Genomic DNA, 27191 nt, shown 5'->3' on the forward strand with positions numbered 1-27191 from the left:
GTCAGAGTGTAGGCATTGTTGCCAGATTTTGAGAAAGAAAAAAGCAACCAGGACTATGGAAACAAGCCCAAAAGAAAGCAACTATTTAGGCTACATGAGCACTTTAAACCTATACATCGGCGATTTGAAAATAGCCTATCTACAAGCTCACACTTGTAGATCTGCCATTCTCAAAAAAAATCTAGAAAGAATTTGAAAAATGTGAAAAAAAAAATTTGGGGCGTCCTGACACAACCCACTGGTTTAAACAACTTTATACAGCAAGCCCAAAATAAGCAACAACTACACTTTAGAAACAAGACCAAAATAAGCAACTACACTTTATAAACAAGCCCAAAATAAGGAACTACACTTTAGAAACAAGCCCAAAAACACCGCAACCCGCGCAACTACCAATATTTAAAAGCAACTTTAGAGACAAACAAGACCAAAGTCGCGTATTATAAGCGGACATGGCAACCCTGGAGAGAGTGTCGGCTGCATGAAAAGGTTTTGTTTACCAACCCAACTGCTTTAGCAAAACAAAGCAACGCACGATTATTGTTTGTTTGTGGGGGGGAAACATTGCCTTACCTTTCCTCTGTATTCAACATGATAGCCTGGAGGAAACGGGAAACTTGTGTCCTTGTTGACAACCAAAACAATGACTGTTTAATAGAAGCTCCACGGAGAAATGCACCATCCGTAAAGGAAAGAACCCTGGTAGAAATAAAGCCCGGTAGTGGGACTGTATTTTATTTTATTATTATCTTTTTATTATCCCTAGGCGTCGTTTACAGGAGCGGCACCGACAAACCATCTGTCCTCTGACCGCAGAAAACCTCATATTTATAAACACAGTCTAGATCCCATAGTTGGGAGGTGTGGCCTTACAGTAATTGGCTAGTTGGTCAATGATTTCAACCAACCAGACATCAGCTCTGGAATAATGAAACTCTTACTTTGGGGGAATATGTCTCTGGGCTTTGCAAATACACACTCGTGTTTTAAAATGTACTACAGTGGTGGAAAAATAACATTTTTTTTTACTAAAGTAAGTATCAATACTGCTATGTAGAAATACTCTTACAAGTAGAAGTCCAGAATTCAAAGTTTCCTTGAGTAAAAGTACAAAAGTATTGGTATCAAAATGTACTTAAACTTTAAGTACATTTTTATACCAATACTTTTGTACTTTTACTCTAAATTTTAAAGTACCAATAGTAGAAAGTACTCATCACGCAGAATGTCCCATTTCACAAGTTTTATAACGTTGAAAATAGCAGATCTACAAGCTCTTGTAGATTAGGGCTGAAGTGGTTAATGTATGTTTTTTGATAATAATCCAAATCTACAAAGCAACTAAAGGTTTCAAATAATTGTAGTGGAGTAAAAGTACAATATTTGCCTCTGAGATGTAGTGGAGTAGAAGTAAAGTACTGAAAATTGGAAATTTTCAGTAAAGTAAAAAATACCTCAAATTGTACTTAAGTACAGTACTTGAGTAAATGTTCTTTACTTTACACCACTGGCAAATACACACATATCGTGTTTTTAAACGTACTATCTTATTATTACAGAAGAGTAAATTACAGATTATTGAAACACTGTTGTTGCCCTGACATCCAACTACTAGCCAATCACAGCAGCAACAACGTCCCCTCCGGGCTATGGGATACTAGTCGGTCCACTGAGGAAGTAACGTGCCAGACTGTTTACAAGTTAAAGAGCTGTATGTTGAAAGTGACTTGAAACTGTGCCATAAACCTCCTGGGCCCGTATTTAGGTTTCACTGAGCTACTTTTCAAGGCTTTGTGGAAAGAGCCAGAAAAAGCAGGATTTCGGCATTATCGCATGGCCCCTTTGTTGTTTGTTGTAATGTAAACCATCTGGTTTTTGCCAGGCACTGTGAAGTCTTCACATAACCTAGTTTTAATTGTTTATGTTACCTAGTTTGAGTTGTTTAACCCCCCCTCCAGCCCACCCCACACACACACACACACACACACACACACACACACACACACACACACACACACACACACACACACACACACACACACACGCACCAAATATTGTAGGCTGTGCGTGCTTGTCATATCCCATGCTTCCCCCCTGTACTTACTTAGTAAGTACCAGATAGACCAGCATGGTGTAGTAAGTCTTACTACACCATGCTGGTCTATCTGGTCTGGATAGCATATCAGTCAGCACATTTCATGTGGTGTAGAAGAATACTTCAAATAGGTATTAATATGACATACATTATAAATGTCCTGTTATAGGTCTACTGTGTATTATAGCCTTGTTGGTTGCTTGATAGGTATACTGGGTTAATTGTCACCTCATACTTGATAAAGTGTGTTTTAGATTCTGCAGATTATCTAACAAATCTCTATGTAAACAAAGCCACTATGACTACCGTATAATAGGGTGACAATGTCTCAATAGGGGGCGCCATGCAGCTATAACCAATTAGGACTTCAGAGAACCTTTATGACATGCATGCTAGGGTTCAGGTTCATGTGGTTATAAAAATCATGAGACGTCATGGAGTGCCTCCTTTAATGTATCACCAACAACTAGATAGTTTTATCATTACACTCATAGCTGGACTGTTTAGTCTAATTATGTAAGACCCTACATACCTGTAGATCTCCTTATGCAAGACAGTGAGTGGAAAAGGTGCCCCTTGCAGATTATCAGATTGGTAACGAGATAGCTGGCTAGCTACTTGATCCTGGCACAGGGTTTGTCTGGCCTATCAGACAGCCTGCAGGCCTTATAACCACCTGCTGGTGATATGGAAAAACAGCATCCATGATACAACGTTGGCTGAGAAGCTGCAAAGAAGTTGCTGTGTTCTCTGACAGTCTACAGCAGTACAGACTGTGGCGGTTACCAGTGCATCAAGATAACATTAGGTTTTTTTTTATTATCTCAAGTACTTTAGAGTATCTTGAGTTTTAGCATGGAAGGCCCCAATGGGGAAAGGAAATAGCCATTGTGGGTCAGTGCCATGTTCAAGAAAGAACAGAACCGCCAACCCCAGCAGTGCAATGCATAGCAGGCCCAAGACATGTGGAGTTAAAATGTATGAATGAACACTGAGGATTTTACTGTGAAGGTCTGTGGATGCAAGATGTATTTAGCAATTGCAGTTTCCTCTCATCGTGACTCACTTACAATTTTGATCCATTAATGTATGATGATAAATGATACATGCCTGTTTTAATGGTCAACTCAGACAAAATAATAGATGCACATTTTAGTTTATCAACCAGATAAATGAATGAATTTGGCTTTGTCCAACTGCAGTCATGTGATCTTGTAGTCAGGGATGTAGCTCTATTAGGCGTGGTGGTTATATTTTCTATTCATTGGAAGAGAAACCGAACTGTATATTTATTCTGTCGCAGGAGATAGATACACAAACCGGCAGTTTTACCCTAGCATGGCCTCAATCTCAGCTCACCAAACGTTTAAGGTTTCAGAACAGAAAGGCTCTCAGGTGCCCTTGAAGCTCTCTGTCGTCATCGCATCACACGCGACATCGTGGCTGAAACGGAGAACAACTCTCATGTTTCAGCTGCACCGCTGTTTGAGAGTGACACCGTTGACCTGGTATGTTTCATTGTCCACTGAGATCCTCACACCCCTCAGACAAAGGGAAGATCATGTGAAACGGAATTGGGGATTCAATCTGTCCTGGGAGGTAGGGGATCAAATATTTAACAGCACTAAACACTCAGGATTTTACACTCTGGGTGAGGAGGGGATTGACTTGAGGACATGCTAGGGTGGACACCCTCACGATGCAAGGTCATTGCTGTCTGTACACTGTCTCTCTATTCACCATATGTGATTTGTTATTCATATGCAAGCACTCTCTCTCTCGCTCTCTCTCACACACACACACACACACACACACACACACACACACACACACACACACACACACACACACACACACACACACACACACATGACATAATGACATTACGGCACATTCACTAAACATCACACTCAATATCCAATGTATCATGTCCTGAATTATGGAGAAGAGATCAGCATCAGAATCACTTTATTTTTCACTTTCCCTACGTACTTACATACCTAAAGAAAATGGAATACTGTTCCCCCTAAGCCAATTGCAGTGCAACATAAAGATAAAGAACATAAGATGAGGGGATTGACAAAAATGCCAAAACAACTGTAAACCAGATGAAGACCTTCATCAACAGCTGCTTGACAAAAATACTGTAGATAAGATGGCCTGACAAAATAAGCAACAATGAACTGTGGGAACCAACAGAACAGAGGAATGTACAAAGCAGGAGAAAGTGGGGGCAGAACAGCTAATTAATCCAGTGTCTGACCTGGAACCCTCGGGGGGAAAGGAATAGAAGAACAGAGGACGCCCAAATAATACATGAAGGAGGGAGTGTTTGTTCCTTGACTGTGACAGAGATGCTCGCCCAACATCAAGTTCACCGGAGATTGATGGCTTCCGAATCAGAATCCGTTTTATTTGTCACATCACAGGTTTACTGGTGTAAATCAGTGGGTGAAATTCGAGCAAGGATCCAAAATGATAGCTTATGATCAATGTTCATTTAATCCAAATGGGAGACTTAAGGACTAAGAATACACAGATTTGACTGTGAATACAGTACGTATTTCAGAGTACAGGGTCAGCACCCCTGGAGCATTTTTGTGATTCAGCATGGGTACTTTGGTACAGTGTGAGCTGAATAGACACCATAGAACCACCATTTTACAGCTGAATACACCCTCCTGTTGGTGCAAGCGATCAAAGCAGCAACCTTTGGATCTCTTGTCGGCCTGCCTGTGTCAAGATCAACATGCCACCACATTATGGGACAGGACAGTACCACTGCTGTCCTGTCCCATAACGCCTATGGGACCACCCCAGTATCTGCTTATCCCTATATCAGAATCCACTATAATCCCCCTTCTTAGATAGAAAACTAAAACCCATTAGATGATCTCTCTGAACTTCTGTCCCCCTATAACCCTGAAGCGAACTGCCTTATCCCATATTGTTGAAGCGCAAGGGGGCGGGGGTGGGGGGGGGAGAGTCAGCGCACCTCGCTGAAATCAAGGCACAGACTACTGTGTTGTTGACGGACAACGGATGCACGCTTATGAGAAACAACAAAAATAAAACCTGGCAAAACAGTTGCGTGCATTAGTGCAAGATGAGGATAACTTTCAGGACAGCCTAAGTACAAATATCATTTATGAAAAGGCTACTATAGGCTACAGTGAAGTCATTATTCAGTCCAACTTCACTGTAGCCTATAGTAGCCTTTTCATACATGATATTTGTAGGCTGTACTGAAAGTTTGTAATATTTAGAGAAATTTAAAGTTTCAAATACAAAAGTAGTAGTAGTAGGCGAGAATTAGCAAACTGGACATTTAGACTGAATGTTTCCTTTATCCCCATCTTGCGCTAATGCACGCAACTGTTTTGCCAGGTTTTATTTTTGTTGTTTCTCATAAGCGTGCATCTGTTGTCCGTCAACAACACAGTAGTCTGTGCCTTGACTTCAGTGTGCTGACGCCCCCCCCCTTGCGCTTCAACAATATGGGATAAGGCAGTTCGCAACCCTGAAAGATGCCTCTGCTCCCAAGATGCTGGATGACTCACTATATCCACCACATGAGACCAGGCTTCCACCCTGTGGAGCTCTCTACCACCATACATTAAATGAAATCCACCAGATGAACCCAGGCTCCCACCCTGTGAAGCTCTCTACCACCATGCGTGCCCTTCAAATGTAACCAGGCTCCCACTCCGTGGAGCCCTCTAAACCAAGGGTTCCCAAGCTTTTCAGGCCGCGACCCCCCAAAATAATCATAATTTGAACTGGGTACTCCCCACCCTGACAAGCACTTGGAATTGTAGCCATTACATTTAGTTTGACTCGATTCCACAGATAAATATTGTGAAAATAGCCGAACTACAAGCTTGTACGAGCTTGGATGACATTGTAATGTCTTGTAATGACATGCTGTCTAGTAGCATCCTGCATGATACTCACCATCCAGGAAATGCTGGTTTGACTTGTGCTGATAATCGCAACAATCACATCTGCAGGTTTTACATTCTTGTGTCACTGTCCTTCAAGTTCAAGGTAAAAGAAAAAGAAAAGTTTCAGTCTGATTTTATCCTGGACAATCCTATACAGGATTGTGCCTTCGGTGAGGCAGTACTCTACCCTTTATTGTCTCTCTTTGTTTGTTTTCCATATCTTTCATTGTGACAGCAATATGTTGAGAAATCAGAGAGGGAGTCCGTGTGTAGTAGGAGATACAGAAGGGAACTTGGCAGGACTGGATTCTAGGCCAGCTGGGTGTGTGCATGTTGGTGCTGAGGCACGTGTCTTAACTGGTGCGCCATCGACTGGAACGACCTCTAGGAGTTTCAGCTCTGCAAGTGTGGTTGTGACATGCAGTTTGTAAAACAATAGCTGGGATTTTGGGTGTGAACCATCCTTCCTCTGCCTTCAGTGGATGCTGTGCTGATGAGGATTGTTTTGGGGGAGGGAGAGTATTCAACAGGAGAATAGAACATCAAGCCTAATTTATACTCCATCACACAAGCTTGCCAAAAAAAACAGCTCAACAAGTTCCTTGTTAGATGCACCATGGCTGTTGTAGATGGCAAGAAATATAACTACCATCCATGCCTTTTAAGTCTCTAATCACATTGTAAATGATTCACTGAAGCTCACTGCTCTGTTCTCTACATGTAGAATGTTATCTCCATTAAACAGACAAATATTTAATTACACCGCAATTTGGCTCAGTGAATATATTTTCTGACCCCCTCAGAAGTCCTTCACACACACTTACACACAGACGCACGCACACACACAGGCTTGCTGTGTCACGCTAGGGCACATGAGTGAGAGCGGTGTACTGTTCTCTCTGGAGTAATACTCAGCATCTTTATAAGCTGATTGTCTCTGTAATATGTTCCCTGTACTTCCACAGCCTCATTGTTTCCTGGAAGGGAGCACGTCTGCATGCACCCTCGCACCCTCTCTCTCACCCTCTCTCACCCTCTCTCTCACGCACACACACACACACACGTGCACAGACACGCACGCACGCACGCACGCACGCACGCACGCACGCACGCACGCACGCACGCACGCACGCACGCACGCACGCACGCACGCACGCACGCACGCACGCACGCACGCACGCACGCACGCACGCACGCACGCACGCACCTTTCCTTTACGCACCTTTCCCATGATACATTGGATATTGAGTGTGATGTTTAGTGAATGTGCCGTAATGTCATTATGTCATGTGTGTGTGTGTGTCTGTGTGTGTGTGTGTGTGTGTGTGTGTGTGTGTGTGTGTGTGTGTGTGTGTGTGTGTGTGGGTGTGGGTGTGTGTGTGTGTGTGTGTGTGTGTGTGTGTGTGTGTGTGTGTGTGTGAGAGAGAGCGAGAGAGAGAGTGCTTGCATATCCTTTATCAAGATACTACTGGCCTAGTTATATACAGAAAGTCAATGTTACTATAATATGAACTATTTTCTATCTATTTCCGTTCATATCCTATCTTGCCTACTTCTGTACAAGCCATGACTCACCTATCTTCCAGTCCTGTAATGTGGAATGTATATTCTCTGTGCGAGCTTAATAAACTTTAGAACACACCGTGTGACACTGACTTGGTGTCATCTTGCTCTCCAAGCTCATGCTTGCTTGCTGAAGGGTAATTCAATCGAATGACCAGTCACCACCTCGACAGTCCGACTAGAGGATTGCGATAAGGATCACAACAGCAGATTCTAAATCAGAACACACTCAGACACACACTAAGACACACACTAAGACGCACGCACGCACGCACGCACGCACGCACGCACGCACGCACGCACGCACGCACGCACGCACGCAGAGATATAAATTATCTGTGTCAAGATATTAATAATAAACAAATGACAAAATAAATCCATCAATCCACCCAGTAAACTGTGCAGCATGGAATAGTTTTGGATAGATTTGTATTTGTCAGTGTTAACCACTTAAACCCTCTCTTCTTTGTAAAACAAACCTGAGTTACTGTACTTGGACTGCTTTTGTTTCCGTGACCGTCTACACCAAATCTCTTCTCCTGAAATAGCCGATCTACAAGCTGAAAACCCCCAGAAGAGGGGGGGTTCAAGTGGTTAAATGTACCAGCTGGCTGATCCAGGCCCTGTGGCATCAACAGAGCTGTGTTCTGTAATAAAGCCCAGAGCTGTGTTCTGTAATAAAGCCCAGAGCTGGGTAGGCAGGAGCCTGCCCAGCTCTGGGCTTTATTACATAAGTCCTGCTGTCCCGTTCGCTGTAGAGGAGCCACATAACCTTCTGGAAGGCAGATGGGGAAGGAAACTAGTTGGGGTTTCAGTGTAAATGTCAGACGTTGTATCTGTAAATGTGTTCATGAATATTGGACTAAAATGCACTTTGATGCTCTCTTTTGCTCCCTCACTGTCACACACACACATAACCACTTAAACCCTAGGTTATACTTGGTTGACCGGAGTCCCTCTGGGCTCTATTCTAGTGACTTTGCTGAAAATAGCAGATCTGCTATTTGCTGCGAATGATTTCCCCACAATATGTATGCTGGGGTTTAAGTGGATAATGTAGACACATACAGTAGATACTGTATGCACTCTCTCTCACATACAATCGCTTGCACACAAGTATGCACGCACGCACGCACGCACGCACGCACGCCTGCCTGCCTGCCTGCCTGCCTGCCTGCCTGCCTGCCTGCCTGCCTGCCTGCCTGCCTGCCTGCCTGCCTGCACGCACGCACGCACGCACACACACACACACACACACACACACACACACACACACACACACACACACACACACACACACACACACACACACACACACACACACACACACACACACACACACACACACACGCAGTATGGTAATGATCTAAGTCATTGCTGTGATAAATATTTAATGCTGTTACATAAGTAGTACCATTAGCCAGCAGATAGAGTATCAGACCACCAGTAATGTACACAATGCTTCACTGGAGAGACGTATTAGATATGGCCTCTTTGACGCCCCCAGCATCCTTTTATACAATCTATAAATGGTGCCTTTGTCAGCAAGGTCATTATAGTTTTTTTTTTTCATTTTATGTTTTGTTTTAGTTTTTAAAGTGTATTTGCTAGATTTCTTTTTTCTTTTCCTTTTTAAGACTTAGTTTTAGTTTAGTTTTTTATTAGTTTTTTTTTTTTTTTAGTTTTGGTATTAGTTTTAGATTTTCTCTGTGATTTTTGTAAAGCCTTGTTTATTTTTATTTCAGTAAATGTTTTGTTAATTTTCGTTGTTTGATTTAATTTGTCAGCCCCAGAAGCCTTATCTTCTTAGCCATTCTCATCTGTTTGGCTCGTTGGTATTTTAGTTAATGAAAAATGTGTATGCAATATACAACCCAGTTCCAAGGCCTAAAATGTGTGGTATCCTACTAACTGTGCCTAACCTTGCCTAAGCTAAAAGAGAATCACACCAATAACACTTTGAGAACAAACCACTGATGCTACCAAACGTCTAAAGTCATGATTCACTGAAGCTCACTGCTCTGTTCTCTACATGTAGAATGTTATCTCCATTAAACAGACAAATATTTAATTACACCGCAATTTGGCTCAGTGAATATATTTTCTGACCCCCTCAGAAGTCCTTCACACACACTTACACACAGACGCACGCACACACACAGGCTTGCTGTGTCACGCTAGGGCACATGAGTGAGAGCGGTGTACTGTTCTCTCTGGAGTAATACTCAGCATCTTTATAAGCTGATTGTCTCTGTAATATGTTCCCTGTACTTCCACAGCCTCATTGTTTCCTGGAAGGGAGCACGTCTGCATGCACCCTCGCACCCTCTCTCTCACCCTCTCTCACCCTCTCTCTCACGCACACACACACACACACGTGCACAGACACGCACGCACGCACGCACGCACGCACGCACGCACGCACGCACGCACGCACGCACGCACGCACGCACGCACGCACGCACGCACGCACGCACGCACGCACGCACGCACGCACCTTTCCTTTACGCACCTTTCCCATGATACATTGGATATTGAGTGTGATGTTTAGTGAATGTGCCGTAATGTCATTATGTCATGTGTGTGTGTGTGTCTGTGTGTGTGTGTGTGTGTGTGTGTGTGTGTGTGTGTGTGTGTGTGTGTGTGTGTGTGTGTGGGTGTGGTGTGTGTGTGTGTGTGTGTGTGTGTGTGTGTGTGTGTGTGTGTGTGTGTGAGAGAGAGCGAGAGAGAGAGTGCTTGCATATCCTTTATCAAGATACTACTGGCCTAGTTATATACAGAAAGTCAATGTTACTATAATATGAACTATTTTCTATCTATTTCCGTTCATATCCTATCTTGCCTACTTCTGTACAAGCCATGACTCACCTATCTTCCAGTCCTGTAATGTGGAATGTATATTCTCTGTGCGAGCTTAATAAACTTTAGAACACACCGTGTGACACTGACTTGGTGTCATCTTGCTCTCCAAGCTCATGCTTGCTTGCTGAAGGGTAATTCAATCGAATGACCAGTCACCACCTCGACAGTCCGACTAGAGGATTGCGATAAGGATCACAACAGCAGATTCTAAATCAGAACACACTCAGACACACACTAAGACACACACTAAGACGCACGCACGCACGCACGCACGCACGCACGCACGCACGCACGCACGCACGCACGCACGCACGCACGCACGCACGCACGCACGCACGCACGCAGAGATATAAATTATCTGTGTCAAGATATTAATAATAAACAAATGACAAAATAAATCCATCAATCCACCCAGTAAACTGTGCAGCATGGAATAGTTTTGGATAGATTTGTATTTGTCAGTGTTAACCACTTAAACCCTCTCTTCTTTGTAAAACAAACCTGAGTTACTGTACTTGGACTGCTTTTGTTTCCGTGACCGTCTACACCAAATCTCTTCTCCTGAAATAGCCGATCTACAAGCTGAAAACCCCCAGAAGAGGGGGGGTTCAAGTGGTTAAATGTACCAGCTGGCTGATCCAGGCCCTGTGGCATCAACAGAGCTGTGTTCTGTAATAAAGCCCAGAGCTGTGTTCTGTAATAAAGCCCAGAGCTGGGTAGGCAGGAGCCTGCCCAGCTCTGGGCTTTATTACATAAGTCCTGCTGTCCCGTTCGCTGTAGAGGAGCCACATAACCTTCTGGAAGGCAGATGGGGAAGGAAACTAGTTGGGGTTTCAGTGTAAATGTCAGACGTTGTATCTGTAAATGTGTTCATGAATATTGGACTAAAATGCACTTTGATGCTCTCTTTTGCTCCCTCACTGTCACACACACACATAACCACTTAAACCCTAGGTTATACTTGGTTGACCGGAGTCCCTCTGGGCTCTATTCTAGTGACTTTGCTGAAAATAGCAGATCTGCTATTTGCTGCGAATGATTTCCCCACAATATGTATGCTGGGGTTTAAGTGGATAATGTAGACACATACAGTAGATACTGTATGCACTCTCTCTCACATACAATCGCTTGCACACAAGTATGCACGCACGCACGCACGCACGCACGCACGCCTGCCTGCCTGCCTGCCTGCCTGCCTGCCTGCCTGCCTGCCTGCCTGCCTGCCTGCCTGCCTGCCTGCCTGCCTGCACGCACGCACGCACGCACACACACACACACACACACACACACACACACACACACACACACACACACACACACACACACACACACACACACACACACACACACACACACACACACACACACACACACACACGCAGTATGGTAATGATCTAAGTCATTGCTGTGATAAATATTTAATGCTGTTACATAAGTAGTACCATTAGCCAGCAGATAGAGTATCAGACCACCAGTAATGTACACAATGCTTCACTGGAGAGACGTATTAGATATGGCCTCTTTGACGCCCCCAGCATCCTTTTATACAATCTATAAATGGTGCCTTTGTCAGCAAGGTCATTATAGTTTTTTTTTTTCATTTTATGTTTTGTTTTAGTTTTTAAAGTGTATTTGCTAGATTTCTTTTTTCTTTTCCTTTTTAAGACTTAGTTTTAGTTTAGTTTTTTATTAGTTTTTTTTTTTTTTTAGTTTTGGTATTAGTTTTAGATTTTCTCTGTGATTTTTGTAAAGCCTTGTTTATTTTTATTTCAGTAAATGTTTTGTTAATTTTCGTTGTTTGATTTAATTTGTCAGCCCCAGAAGCCTTATCTTCTTAGCCATTCTCATCTGTTTGGCTCGTTGGTATTTTAGTTAATGAAAAATGTGTATGCAATATACAACCCAGTTCCAAGGCCTAAAATGTGTGGTATCCTACTAACTGTGCCTAACCTTGCCTAAGCTAAAAGAGAATCACACCAATAACACTTTGAGAACAAACCACTGATGCTACCAAACGTCTAAAGTCATATCTAATAATGAACCAACTGTAAGCTATGGCATAGCAGGTTTTTTTAATCTCCTAACTGGTGAAGTACAGCTGTCATCTTGTCACTTCTTGTACAGAACATACATTTCTGACTGCCCAAGGCATTACATACCACTTCAGTACATACTGTACAGCATGTTGCCCTAAAGTCATCCAAGATTTTCATGCATGTTTGGAAATGGTTTTAAATTGCATTGACGTTCTCAGTTCTGAGGACCCAGGCTGCTGCTCATTTTCAATTCTGCCTGGTGTTTGCATTTGAAAGAATGAAATCTATATTTGGGGTTGACTCCCAACACAGGACTGCAACAATGCTTTTGAACTAAGAGCATATCTGTTCTCTCCATTAAACAGACAGAACAGGTGACATTTCTGGAGGAGACAGGTCACAGAAGGACCATTAAGCCTTTAGTGCAAGGTTCTGTGTACACAGTGTGTGTGCATAAGGACTCTTTCTTGCTGTATTTCTTGGCCAGGATCCGCTACATCTGTACATATTGAAACATATGGTACAACACATCACTCTGTCGCTATCTTTCTCTCACACATGCACGCATTCACCAACACTGAGGTCCAGAGAAGACAACCATACAGTCAGAGTAATTCCCATGGACTACAATGGCCCAGGCAGAACTTGCCGAAATTAGCCTGTTCTCTCTCTGCCTGGCCTTGCTCTCTCTTCCTGTCCAGAGCACTGCAGGAAGGGCAGAGGATCGTGGGAACTGGCGGCTGAGAACATGTTAACTCTGAAACCTCCTTCCAGGAGGAGGACAACGTGACAAAACCCTGAAAACGGCAAAGACGAAAGGAAAGAAAGGAGAAACCCAGGAGGAAACTGGAGAACAATGGAAAAATGGATGTTACACTACCGCCAGGGCCCACTATGCTAGACCAGGCTTGCTGGGCCAGACTGGGTTTGGGTGGGAACCTAAAGGCCTTGTTGTACTGTAGCGGGAACCCAGCCTGTCCAAACTCATTGACAAAAAACAAGACGTGGTTCCCACACTGACCTTTCCCACGCTGTTGCCCGGCACAGCATGTTTGTGTTTGTCTCTCGTTGAAGCGCTTCCCCTCTGACTCGGATAAGACAATGAAAAAATAGACTGGATTGTTTGTCTTTCCTTATCTTGATGAACTTGTTTTGCTTCTGCCGTTCCTTTGGAATTGAGCCCCTTTTTGATTTATGGTCTTTGTTTTATTTGGAGATATTTCAGTGGTTTTAATTGGTTGAAAAGATTATTTAAAAAGCTAATTCCTTCTGACCCCTCTGTTTAGCTCTTGTCATCTTATTTCTTTATTTTCTGTTCTTTCGGTTACGGTTTTCGGTTAAGTTGTTGTAAATAAAAGCATTGGCTAAAAGCTTAAATGTTGGCGCCTGAATTTCTGATTCCCACATTTTTGTGACCACAGGTTCACAAAAGAAACATCATTTTGATGTGTTTGATGTTTTGAGATCATTGATCTCAAAATATCCTCCCTTATAAGACTCCCTAAGAAAACTGTTTCTCAGAATGTCACCAGCCCCTCATTGTCTCTCAGCCTTCCTCTTAAAGGTTCTATGACATTCATTTTCACTTTTTTAATTTTGTATGTTTTTTGGGGGGTTTTATGACCTCAATTACACCCAAAAAAACTGAACTTTGAACATTCAGTGGATTTTCTGTGGTCTGGGGTTTTCTGAATAATTAGGCTGAAAAGTAATCTGAGCTTGGCCCTTCGGCAGTGAGGTCACAGCCGATTAATCCCGCCCACTCTCCTCCTCGCCCCTCCCCTCCCCTATCCTTTCCTTTGGGGGGGGGGCGGAGCAGAGGCGATGATTGACAGGCAAAATCCCTCACCAGCGACACCCGCAGGCAAAGATTTATTTTTTCATTGCAGTTGAAAAGGCTTTAGAAATGTGAGAGAAAAACACCTGCCATGGATCAATGGAGTGGATTTTTTTGTTAAAACTTTCTATACACGTTTGAAGGACCATGACAAAGACTTTTAATGTGTGGTAAAACTGAACGTCATGAAACCTTTAAAGTCAAACACAACCCCTCTCAAACAGTTTTTATAGTTATTCTTAATTTCATGAGCTACTACATGATACGATGAGGGACATTGCTTTGTTGATTAGGGATCAATTTCATATCAGCTAAAGACACAGGTGTGAGACATTTCAAATGTCATGAGACTTTAACATCGTTTTCACTTAAATGGGACATCCAGAAAGCCTGTTGTCTCAGACTAAACTCATATTACTGATGATACCGAGCTGGCATTCATGCTAATGAACCAGAAGGCCTGAAGACTATAGTCACATTTATAATCTATCATTCTTGTGACCTTTCATGCATTCAAACAAAGCAAAAGTCTGTTACATTTTAAAACAACCAAACAAATCTTTCTGGGACTGTCCTGCTGAGCCAAACAACTGTAAACGTAAGAGTACAGATCATAAAACATTAACCCAATTTCCCGCCAAACGTATTTAGGGGTAATAATTTTTGCCTCTTTTTTAATTGAGCCAAACTCCTGTCATGACCTGTGACCTTTCGTACAGGTCATTACGCCTTACTAGTTGTAAAGTCGTAAATGACACTGTCCTACGGTTTGACCCCTATTACAGTCAATGGTGTGACCGCTGCACTTTCCGAGCAAGTTCGCTAGCTAGCTACGTGTTGTGATTCTTGTCATCTCCGCTGACAAAGCCAACTTTACAGGAAGCTATGCCAGATATGTCCGGGCAGTCACTGCCTTTCCACTATGTAGAATAACAGTTTCACCAGACAATCCCTGATCGCCACAAACAAGACCAAGGCGAACAAAAAGGGGGATTTGAGCAAGTCCATGGACAGCAGTTGTGCCGACTCCAGGGAAATTCTTTCCATACTTGCCTTCTGGTGAGTCACCCCACGCCTGACCGCCCATGGGCAAAACAAGGGCCGGAGTGTAGGTCCAAAGCAAAACACAGTGTATTTGGTGATGTGTGTTTCTGTGTCAGGTCAGTGGAAGTTTTCCAGGCCGGATTACTGTTTAACAAGGCAGGTTTTAAAGTACTCGTGTTTGTTTCAGCTCAGCCAATTTACTGAGGGTAAAGTTATTTTGATGTGTTAAAGCAATAAAAGATTTTTAACTGTAGATATTTATTGAGCTGTGGGCCCTGATGACAGACCCTATGACATAATTGTTATCACTATTGATCACTCCACAATAATAGAAGCTATACAAAAATGTATCACCAGCAGAATACAGTTGAGTTATATTTGGGGTGTAACCCCAGGACTTTCTAAACGGAAGTAACGCAATTCGACGGAAGTCCCGCCCCTATAGACACTCTCTGCCTTAGGTCATGACCCACATGCTGGGACCTAGCCGAAAAACGGAAGTACCAGAATTTGGCGGAAGAACCGCCCCAGGAAATGACGTTGACGCTTTACAAATCTGTTTACATTCTCCGTGAATGAAACGAGTGTTGTGATTGGTCGAAAAAGATTGTTTCAGAGGGAAACGCGTACAACGGAAGTCCCGCCCCTATACACACTCTCTGCCTCAGGTCGTGACCAGGGTTTTCTCTTCGCAGATGAGTAAGGCTGGGAACGAGGCTAAGTAGCCAGCCAACAATGCTGGTCACATGCCACTCATGCCCTCCATTGTCGGCTGAGTGTAAGGTGACCTGTAAATAAGAGGCTTTTATGTTATGTACCTCCACAGCCTTGCAACATTTCACTGAATGATAACTAAACATAAACAACCTCTCATATGGCAGTTTCTTGGGTGAAAGTGCTTATGTACACTTCAACTAAACTGTGTGAAACAACATTACTTTTTTACCCAGACTAATCTCAGTGACTGTCAGAGCGAGTGAGAGGATGAGATCCCAGAACCAGCAACACTGGAGAAGCAGAGGTCAGCTGTGTTAAGGAATAACAGCTCTTCTCATGATCTCTGCAAACTCCTAAACGGCACAACCATATTTCCGGAGCATCAGCCTCAGATGATTCATGAAGTTAATTTGATCTTACAAATACCTTTTTATGTATTGCTGATGTGCTGCAGCCACCTAGGTGGCACACTCAGGTGCACCTCACTAGCCTCGAGGCCTGCATTTGCCTTGTTGTTAAGTTATTTATGGATGTTGAGTTAACAAAAACAAGCAATCTCTTCCCCAGCCATCCTGGTGAAAACAATATAGTGTACTGTTGATGGCCAGTAGTAGAAGATGGTGGTTGTCCTGGGTAGCTCCTAGTGGCAAACAGTACTTTTTTCTGATTTACAACTTGCCCCACACAATCTTATTTGTGTCAGGCAATAAAATAAGACTCCACCCAACTGGTAGACCTTACTAAAGCAAGTCCAAATCAAAGACCAACAATGATTTCCTCACTCTAAGTGCAGTTCCCCCGTTTAACCATGCACTTGAACCCTAGCATCTCTATTCTAGGGCGAACATTCAGCAAAAATAGCAGATCTAAAAGCTCATAACGCATTGTGAGCTTGTATGAGACGCAGTCACTGAGACTAATCTCAGTGACTGTCAGAGCGAGTGAGCGGATGAGATCCCAGAACCAGCAACACTGGAGAAGCAGAGGTCAGCTGTGTTTAGGAATAACAGCTCTTCTCATGATCTCTGCAAACTCCTAAACGGCACAACCATTATTTCCGGAGCATCAGCCTCAGGGTGATTCATGAAGTTAATCTGATCTTACAAATACTTTTTTAATGTATTGCTGATGGCACCTAGTGTCACACTCAGGCGCACGTCACGAGCCTCAAGGCCTCGATGTCGCTGCATATGCCTTGTTGTTAAGTTATTTATGAATGTTGAGTTAACAAAAACAAGCAATCTCTTCCCCAGCCATCCTGGAGAAAACAATATAGTGTACTGTAGACAGTGGTGGGAAAAGTAGTCAATTGTTTTACTTAAGCAAAAGTATCAATACTGCAATGTAGAGGTACTCTGTTAAAAGTAAAGGTCTGGTGTTAAAAATTTACTTGAGTAAAAGTACAAAAGTATTGGTATCAAAATTTACTTAAAGTACAAAAAGTAAAAGTACTGAAATGTTTGAAAATAGCAGATCTACAAGCTCACAACGCGTCGCATCGCTATTTTCAAATAGCCTAGGTATAAAATAGGACTAAAGTGTTTAATGTATGTTTTGTTTTATAATGTAATAATGTATATCTGCAAAGTAACTAAAGTTTTCAAACAATTGTAGTGGAGTAAAAGTACAATATTTGCCTCTGATGTAGTGAAGTAGAAGTAAAAGTATTGGAAATTGGAAATACTCAAGTAATGTACTTGAGTATTTCAGCCCTAGCATCTCTATTCTAGGGCGAACATTCAGAGGAAATAGCAGATCTAAAAGCTTATAATAACACATTGTGAGCTTGTAAATTAGCTATATTCGACTACTGTAGAGTGAAAACAGGAGAGGGCCTACTTTAGTATAGATCCGTTGGGAATCGGGTCAACTAAGTACTGTATAAGGTTCTAGTAAAGCTGCACGTTGTAACATTCATTTAAACCCAGGTCGCTCGCACAAGTGCTGAATTTTATTTGATCTTTAACGACTGAGCTAATAGACTATGCGTTCTTGGTCAGGGGACATAAACTGCTTTTTGACTTTCCAAGCAGTGCCTCTTGTCAACCAGTAGTGGTCCTACCAGACCATGGGATCTAGATGTCTCAATAGCAGAGCAGGGAAACCAAATACAACCACCTCAGTTGTGTTAGTTATATCGTATTAATATACTGTGCTCCACAGAGATTAGGCAAAATATTTCATAGTTAAGGAGCATACAGAAAAGAAATCCTGTCATACATTTCCATACATACAAACCTAAACTTTGTCAAAACATTGTTGAAAATATATTGAGATAAATTATATTTAATACTAAAATGTACTAATAGTCAGGGGATATTAAAAACATCTTGGAATAAATTACTTACCAAAAGAATTCTTCACCAATGTGTTTGTAAAGGTGTCTAGTAACACATCTCACAAAGACTGAAATGCAGTTTCCCTAGGAGAATTTGTGACAGCTCCTGAAAGTTGGGGTACCCACCATAACCTTATGTGGGGAAAGATTTAATTCTGTTTTAAGTAGCATTGCACCAAAACCACTCCTTGGGCTAAAAACGGCCATAGCCATCCTTTTCCAGGTATACTTTTTGTGTAAAAAGCCCATTGAGATTGGGCCGTTTTTAGCCCAAGGAGTGGTTTTGGTGCAAAACAAATGCTTGCAATCGATTCAGAATCATAAAAACACCCTAGTGTGACCCCTCACATGCTACTTAAAACAGAATTAAATTTAGTTTATTTCCCCCCACATAAGGTTATGGTGGGTACCCCAACTTTCAGCAGCTGTCAAAAATTCCCCTAGGGAAACTGCATTTCAGTCTTTGTGAGATGTGTTACGAGACACTTTTACAAACACATTGGTGAAGATTTTTTTTGGTAAGGAATGTATTCCAAGATTGGAAATCTTTCTGCTAATATCCCCTGACTATAAGCATAGTAGTACAGTTACCCTGTGAACAACGCTACAGTAACATGGTGTGAGGGAGACCTCTACAGTCCTGTTAAAGTCATGTCAGTTTACTAGTTTACATATGTATGCAACAATATCAGCTCAGTTCCTTTAGTGCAACTAAAAGAAAGGTTTTGCACACTGAATGACTGTGACCTATTATTACAATTTCACTCAATGGCATAATAGTGAAAATATATACTGTATACACACACACGCACGGTATAATATACAAAAAAAATATTACAACAGTCAGTGGCCTGACTGTTGTAATTATTTTTTACTGTATAGGCCTCTGGACTGTGTGAACCGCTCTACCAAGTGTGGTTAACTGAAGCCCTTAGTCTCAGAGAGATAAATACCCATTCAAGTCAATGGGAAAAATGAATAAATCAAACTATAACAGATTGCTTCGCAAAATTCAAGCACAAGATCCTCCTCCCAGTGTTTGCCGGTCGATGCAAACACTGGGAGGAGTTGCACGGCAAACTTTTGGGTTGCTGTGAGAATAATAATGGAATAAATTAAGTCATACAAGTACTATAATGTGTTGCCCTTTGGGGCAACCACAATAATTACATTATTTTGTAACCTGAAAATGCATTTAACCGATGTGGTTTTGGAGTCCAGTATAATTTCTGAATTTTGCTGAGCGAGCAGAGAGGATGTAAATAAAGTAGTTAAAATAGTCATTCAGTATAACTAGCCATACCTTCAAATTAATCAGCATGACTGAATTAACCTCAGTCATGATTCTCATTGGAACATTGGAATCAAAACATTCAGTTAAGAGCTGAAACAGCAATAAGTGTACATCGCAGGACAGCTAGATAATAAGAATGGCAGAATAATTTACTCTCAAAAACACATTTTAACAAAAGTTGGATCCTTTATTCAAGATTGAATTTCTTTACAAAATATGCAGAGAGCAGTTTACAGTGCAACATGGAATGCTCGTTGGTAGAAGCTGAACTGCCATGATTGTTTCGCTGTGTTCTCTTGTTTGTTCTGGCGTGTAAGACTGGCAGTCGCTGCCTCCAGATGGACCCAAGCCCCTCCCGTTTCCTCCTCCAACACCACCAATCAGCAGGGGTAGGAGTGACAACACAGTTGCCTGCATAATTTCCCTGACCCCCTCCCACCCCATCCCCAGTCCTGTATCCCATGATCCTCCGCTCTCCAGGAGAGCCGTCCTACTCCTTGGCGATAGCGAATGGTTTCTCCACCTCAATTACCCCGCTGTCATGGATGACGACGTCTTTGAGAGGCTTGTCCCGCCCGTCAGTCTTGGTTTGCTCGATCTTCTTCACCACATCCTGTGAGGAAGAGGATGAGCAGGAAGGTGGAATAAAGATTTTAGTCAGTGAGCTGGAGCTCTATTTCTTCTTTTAAGATTGTAGTCATTTGATACAGTACTTTATTGTAGTCATTTGAAAATCAAGCTTAGGCTGGGGTTCCCATGGCAGGGGTTTCCATGGCAATCAATGAAAACTGAGATGTTGATTAATGTGCACTGTCCCAGATAAATAAATAAGGCTAAAAATTGTACCAAGTCACCTACTGACTGTAGCTGTGAGTGTTAAGTCGGTGGTTCTCAAACTTTTCAGGCTGCGACCCCCCCAAAATAAATCTATTTGAACTGGGGACCCCCACTGTGACAAGCACTTGGAATTGTGGAGATGGGGCATTACATTTTGTTCCACAGTTACATATTGTGAAAACAGACGTCCGATCTACAAGCTCACAACGCCCGTTGTTGTGCTTGTAGATTGGCTATTGTCGCAATTTTTGCTGAAGTTGGTCAATGTTTGGCCATTTGTTTTGTGTAATAGTTTGTTCTCACTTTAGAAATGTGCAGATACCCTGTACACACTTATAATGTATGTCGGTTCGTTTGCTGTTGAGTGAGAAAACAATGTTGCACATCAAACAAATCATCTGGGGACCTCTCAAAAAAAAATTGGAGACCTCCCTGGGGGTCCCTACTCACAGTTTGAGAACCACTGTGTTAAGGCATCATTATACACAGAATTATAACATTTTGAGCAACAACAAAAATATGATACACAAAAGATGCCGTTTTTGCGGCGCACTGCCACAGTTTGAAGCTCCCAGGGAGAACGTGTTCATATGTTTAAGTGTAAACGCAGGTTTGTGTGGTGAATTTTGTAGTTAGTGGGATGAGTTTGAGTTGATGTTACATGGTTTGTGTCTGGGAGATACCATTCGCTCACTAGGCAGTCAACTGAGGGTGTTGAGTGACAATAGTCTGTCTGGATAAGAGTGTCTGCTAAGTGCCAAATACCAAACTGTGTTGGGGGGGGGGGCTGTTGCTGGACTGCTGCTGTTGACAGTCGAATTTACACAAAATGTCCAATACAGTTGATCACATTACTGAATACCCACCATTCCCTCCAGGATTTTCCCAAAGACAACATGTTTGCCATCGAGCCAGGGTGTCTGGACAGTAGTGATGAAGAACTGAGATCCATTGGTGTCTTTGCCAGCGTTTGCCATGCTCAGCCAGCCAGGGCCGTAATGCTTCAGCTTAAAGTTCTCGTCGGGGAAACGGTCGCCGTAGATGCTCTTGCCTGGGCAGAGAAAGACCAGTTAAACTATTACAGCATCACAGCTTAACCACAGGCAAATTGTCGATCTACAAGCTCACAATACATTGTGTTGTAATGGGTTATGAGCTCATAGATTGTCAATTTTCAGCAAAGACATTTGGTGCAGAGGAAAAGAATGTAGAGGTCTTGTATAGAGAGAGCCCTTGGAGACTCTGGTCAACTACGTATACAGGGTTTAAGTGGTGATTACTTTTTTGTGCTGACTGCATGGTACACAACATTTAACAATGTTAAGGTTAAAGGTTAAGTCACCTCCAGTTCCATCTCCTCTGGTGAAGTCTCCTGCCTGAATCATGAAGTCTTTGATGCATCTGTGGAATTTGCTGCTTTTGTAGCCAAATCCTTTCTGTTCAACAAGTGAAATGGAGGGGGGGGGGGGATTATTGTTGAGATCTAAGACACATTTGAATATGAGCAGATGATATAAATTTATCACTGTTCTCATCAGTACATACTGTAGGTTATTTAACCACATGAACTAGGGCCTAACGTCCATTCTGGGCAAACATTTGGCGAAAAGAGCAGATCTACAACTACTTGTAACTACTTGATGATTTAGAGGGGAAAAGGACAGGGCCTGCCCTATACACCCCTTGGGGCCTCCGGTCAAGGAAGTATATAACAGGGTTTAAGTGATTATGCTAATATACTGTACATACTGTTGTCTTGTCATTATTTATGACAGTTATTTCAGTTTGTCAACTGACAGATGTCTAATGTGTAAGACACATACACCATAATCCAACTACTTTGTGCCGTCTGGTTGCTGATTACCAAGTTATTACTCGTTAAATACTATAAAACATGTGTCATCTTGGTATGTGGCCTTTCAGAGCAGAAAGTAAACTTTGCATTGGGGCAAATGAACTCTACAATTTCTCCTGAAATTGTCCATTAAAGTAAGTAGCCTTGGAAAGCAACGGTTCCTGAGTCATGTGGCCCATAGCTCAGTTCTCCCATTTCCGTTACGTGAGGCAGCTTGACGTACAAGTACACCCCCTGGACATGATGCTACTACACAGTATGTCGCAGGGACTTACCCCAAGCCAACACTTGATGCTGTCAAGTGCCAAGCAGTGAGGCATTGAGTACCATTTTAGATAGTCTTTGGTACGCATGACTTGACCAGGTATATTTAATAGTCAATAATTCATGTCAATAGCTCAACTACTACTAGTTCTTCTGTACTTACGTTTTTTAAAGATATGTTTTGGGCCTTTCTGCCTTTATTGGATAGAGCAGTTGAGAACGACAGGAAACCGAGAGAGTGTGGAGCGACACGCAGCAAAGTTCGTCAGGCTCGGGGATCGAACCCACGATCACTGTCAAGCTGCATTTAGAGCCTATATGTGGTATGCGCCATAACCACTAAGCCATTGGCGCCCTGACCCTGTCATTTGTGGACTTGGGTTCATCGCATTTACTGGATAAGAGCATCTGATAAACTAAATTGTAAATAATATCTAGTCTTCTACATCCAATAATACTGGACACAGTATTACTATGTTGTCTTTTATACAGACCAAAGACCCTAAAATGTAATACAGTGCCGCAAATCCCACAATGAGACAAAGTCTCCCAAATGTCACCCAGGGGGTAAGTCAATAGACCAATTATTTGTTTACCAACATTGAGACTGGATGCACTGGTGATTGTTTCATGCAATCAATTCTCAACCTGTTGTTTTCAGCGCACCCCAACCCCCTCATGTGTGTTGGCTAGTGCTGCGCGCCCTAGCGAGACCTGACAGAATGGGTTTCATTTGCAACCAGTATGACGCTTGCAACCAGTGTGACGTCGTCTGTTAACACATTGATTGATCCGGTTATGACGTATGCACTGTTTGAGCCTGTTTGGGGGGGGGGGGGGGGGGGGGGGAGCGAGTCAGCGAGGTGATCAAGGCGTCTATTTGCTGCTCTCTGCTGGTAGATCTGTCGTATGTGTTTAAAACCGCAGTCAGACAATTTATTTGAATGAAAAATTACAAAATAAAAAAAAACACGCAAATCGCTGGCACAGGGGTGAGTACATTATGAATAAACTCTGGCAGTCAATGTGTTAAGAGGTCTATAAAGCTCATCTTATCGTAAACAGAGGTTAACATGTTTGCTGTTCAAGAGAGTCCAGCATTATTATACAGTATAATGTATTGGCCTGGGTCATCAAATATGACGTACTCAGAACAGCTTTTTTTTTTTTTTAAACACATTTCCTTAAATGATTTGCATATCACCAGCCTCATTTGAAGCCTCATGTCAACCAGCTCTGTGGCCTTGTGGCTAGAGTGTCCACCCTGAGACTGAGAGGCCAAGGTTCAATCCCCGGCCGAGTCAGAGCAAAGACTATAAAAATGGTACCCAATGCCTCCCTGCTTGGCCATCAGCATCAACTGTTGGATTGGAGGCAAGGCCCTGCGACATACTAGCCTCATGTCCAGGTGGTATACTTGTACATCAAGTTGCCTCACACTACAGAAATAAGAGATAGGCTCCTGACCCATGTGCCACATGGCTCAGAGTGACTCAGAGCCTCAGGCTACTTACTTACTTCCATCACGCCATGGTCAGATATTCTAACAGTTGCAACTACAGACTGAAGGTGGGTTATGCAAATTTGACAATAGATTTTAGCTTCTTACCTCCCCTGTCGCCAACTGGACGAAGTTCTCAACTGTTTTGGGGACAGTTTTTCCAAAAAGTCCAATAACGATTCTGCCAACTTCTTCATCTCCAATCCTCATATCAAAATAAACCTGAAATAAGAAATGGTAAATTCTTGCTTAAATGAGATTATATGGAGTATAACTGCATTTTACATTTAACCTGAAATAAATGGCTCCTGATATAAGACATACACAATTTCTTATAATTTTTACCATGCTCTATGTGGTTTGAAGTTGTTGGCTGTGGTCTTGTGCGTTGCATATTTTGCAAAAGCAAAAATATAAAATGATGTTTAAGTAATAAAATCAGAGCAATTAATTTGATATAGTTTTACAATTTACATATAGTTTGTGTAAAACCCTACCTCACTCGATACAATCGATTAATCCAAGGGATTGTACTATCAAGTCCTATGAGTTTAGCTAGCATTGTAGTCCTAGAACAGTCCTTGTGTTTCCTCCTCAGGTTTCCAATGGTTAATTTATTACCAATCAATGTATGCAGAAAATCAGGTCTATGGTTAATATAAACCTAATGAGTTTCATGTATTGTTCTTTTGACAACAAGAAAGACAGTTTCGTGTTTTGTTCATTGACATACATTACACCCGTCAATTACCTAACATTTGAAGCTCTGCTTTTTCAAACTTATATTAATTTCAAGCGATTCAAATATAATGTAAAAAGGTCACTCATGCAAAAATAAAAAAAAATCTGCAACTGAGAAGCATGGATTTGTAGGCCTACAAGACGTCATCCCTGTAGCCACTCTCTATTGGATAACTTGGAACAGCTAGTCAAATGCTGGACCAATGGGCGCAGGGCACGATGCAGCTTCCTGCATTGTAAACGTGGCCAAAATAGGCACACATAGGGGGAATTATTCCCTTGTAACCAAAACAATAAGGCAGGTTTGAAAACAGTACGTTTTAAAAAAAAAAAGTGTCTGCAATGCAGGGATCATTCCAAAAGAAACGTGTTAAAAGTTAATAAAAACCGCAGGTTCCAGACATGAAGCTGGCTGAACACTCAAATGAAACACTGCAACGACAACAAAAACAGTGTATGCAGCTGGATTAACATTGTAGGCATAGGAGCATGCAATCACTGCATCCCAGTCTGCTATCTAATCTAAATGAATATATTTTTGTTTTACAGAATACTGTTAAATAGTAAGCAATGTTTTTTTTTTTTTTTTTTTTAAAGAGGGAAAAAATTAAAGGTCAAGTGGCTTTTTTCCGTCATTCTAGTGCCACGAAACCTAGCCCTCGGCTAGAACGGACGGCTGATATTCTAGTGCTGCGTTCACACTGGCAGATAGTACAAAAGACACAAAGATACACAAAGATACAAAGCTACAAAGCTACACAGCATATTTGTATCTTTGTAGCTGACGTTGAAACCAGCTCAACTTTTTTGTAGCTTTGAAGCTTTTGTGGCAGCTACAAACGTCGGATGCATCTTTGTATCTTCATGTCGCTGAGTTCCATTAAAAAAAAAAACGGTAGCCTGCATCTTTGTAGCTGCCAGTTTAAACGCTGCATGACACTTCAGGTGCCTGCAAATAACTAACGTCAACATCAGTAGTGTTGTGAAGGCATTTGTTAATTTAGTTAATTAGCTTGGTCCTGTCCTGGCACACATTATAGCTAGATACACACACAGGCCGTGCGGTTAGCTCGCTTAGCCTCGTTTGAACCACTAGCTATAGCAGTGATGGAATAAGTACTCGCATTTTTTTTTACTTAAGTAAAAGTATCAATACTGCAATGTCGATATACGCTGTTACAAGCAGAAGTCCCATATTCAAATGTACTCGAGTAAAAGTACAAAAGTATCGGCATCAAAATATACTTAAGTACCAAAAGTAAAAGTACTCATAATGCATCATTTCCCATTTCAAAAGTTCAAAATGTATGAAAAATCTATTGAAAATAGCAGATCTACAAGCTCACTTGTGAGCTTGTAGATCTGCTATTTTCAAATGGCCAAAATAAATACATGGTTGAAGTGGTTGGTGTGTTTTGTAATAATAATCAAAGTAACTAGTAACTGAAGTTTTCATATAATTGTAGTGGAGTAAAAGTACAATATTTTCCTCTGAGATGTAGTGGAGTAGAAGTAAAAGTATTGAAAGTTGTAAATGCTTAAGAAGGTAAAAAACTACCTCAAAATTGCACTTAAGGTACTTGAGTACATGTACTTGGTTACTTTACACACCACTGGGTCAGCTGGACACTGACGTGGCTGTTGAAAAATGCTAAAGCTAGCGGCTATGGATGGCTCTCTATGCTGATGATGTGATTGTAATGTAATGATGGTTTGCTCCTTACCTTGGCCGTGACTTTGGGTCCCTTCTTCTTCTCGTCGGCATCGGAGCCGCTCGGGAACAGCAGGAAAACCACCGAGCCCACGATCACGGTCACAGCTACCAGGAACTTCATCCTCCTTCTCTCGCAGATCCGAACCATTAACCAAGGGAAGGGGGAGAGACGACGGGCCTGTTTATTCTGTACGTTTATATGTGCCGATGATGATGATGATGGGGGAAGAAAGAGGAGCAGGGTTGCCAGATTTTGCGAGACAAACAAGCAACCAGGTCTATGGAAACAAGCCCAAAAGAAGCGACCAACACTAGTCTGTACATGAGCGTTTTAAACCCTTTTTTTTTTTTTTTACACATTAACAACACAAGCCTCGTACGGGGGTCCCTGGCACAAAATATTTTCAGATGGGGGTCCGGTCCGGGGACAAATACATATTAATTGGCGGGGTCCTTAATTTGAAAATGTTTTTGAACCACTGGGTTAAACAGCATTAGTAAACAAGCCCAAATAAGAAACTACACTTTAGAAACAAGCCCAAATATTTA

At 42.1% G+C, this 27191-nt stretch overlaps 2 protein-coding genes across 2 annotated transcripts in view; both read right to left on the minus strand.

Moving 5' to 3' along the window:
• adpgk (ADP-dependent glucokinase) overlaps positions 1–27191 on the minus strand; it is a 270498-nt gene that overhangs the window by 225175 nt on the left and 18132 nt on the right. The gene's annotated exons all lie outside the window — the stretch shown is intronic.
• ppib (peptidylprolyl isomerase B (cyclophilin B)) lies at positions 19897–26856 on the minus strand. Its single transcript, XM_080438584.1, has 5 exons — positions 26653–26856; positions 24296–24409; positions 21910–22003; positions 21434–21618; positions 19897–20343 (listed from the first exon to the last, which is right to left on the minus strand). Exons 1-5 carry the CDS (start codon positions 26788–26790, stop codon positions 20221–20223), a joined length of 654 nt encoding a protein of 217 aa, XP_080294710.1. The 5' UTR covers positions 26791–26856; the 3' UTR covers positions 19897–20220.

The sequence above is a fragment of the Gymnoscopelus braueri genome (genome assembly GCF_963280865.1).
Source record: "Gymnoscopelus braueri genome assembly, chromosome: 9".
NCBI lineage: Eukaryota > Metazoa > Chordata > Actinopteri > Myctophiformes > Myctophidae > Gymnoscopelus > Gymnoscopelus braueri.

What these genes read in the sequence shown, in the direction of transcription:
- ppib (XM_080438584.1), bottom strand. Translation starts at nt 26,790, where the DNA reads ATGGTTCGGATCTGCGAGAGAAGGAGGATGAAGTTCCTGGTAGCTGTG. An exon ending in GACCCAAAGTCACGGCCAAG is followed by an intron (nt 24,410 to 26,652) that starts GTAAGGAGCAAA and finishes TTCTTATTTCAG; the next exon opens with GTTTATTTTGATATGAGGAT. An exon ending in CAGAGGAGATGGAACTGGAG is followed by an intron (nt 21,619 to 21,909) that starts GTGACTTAACCT and finishes TTCTCTGCCCAG; the next exon opens with GCAAGAGCATCTACGGCGAC.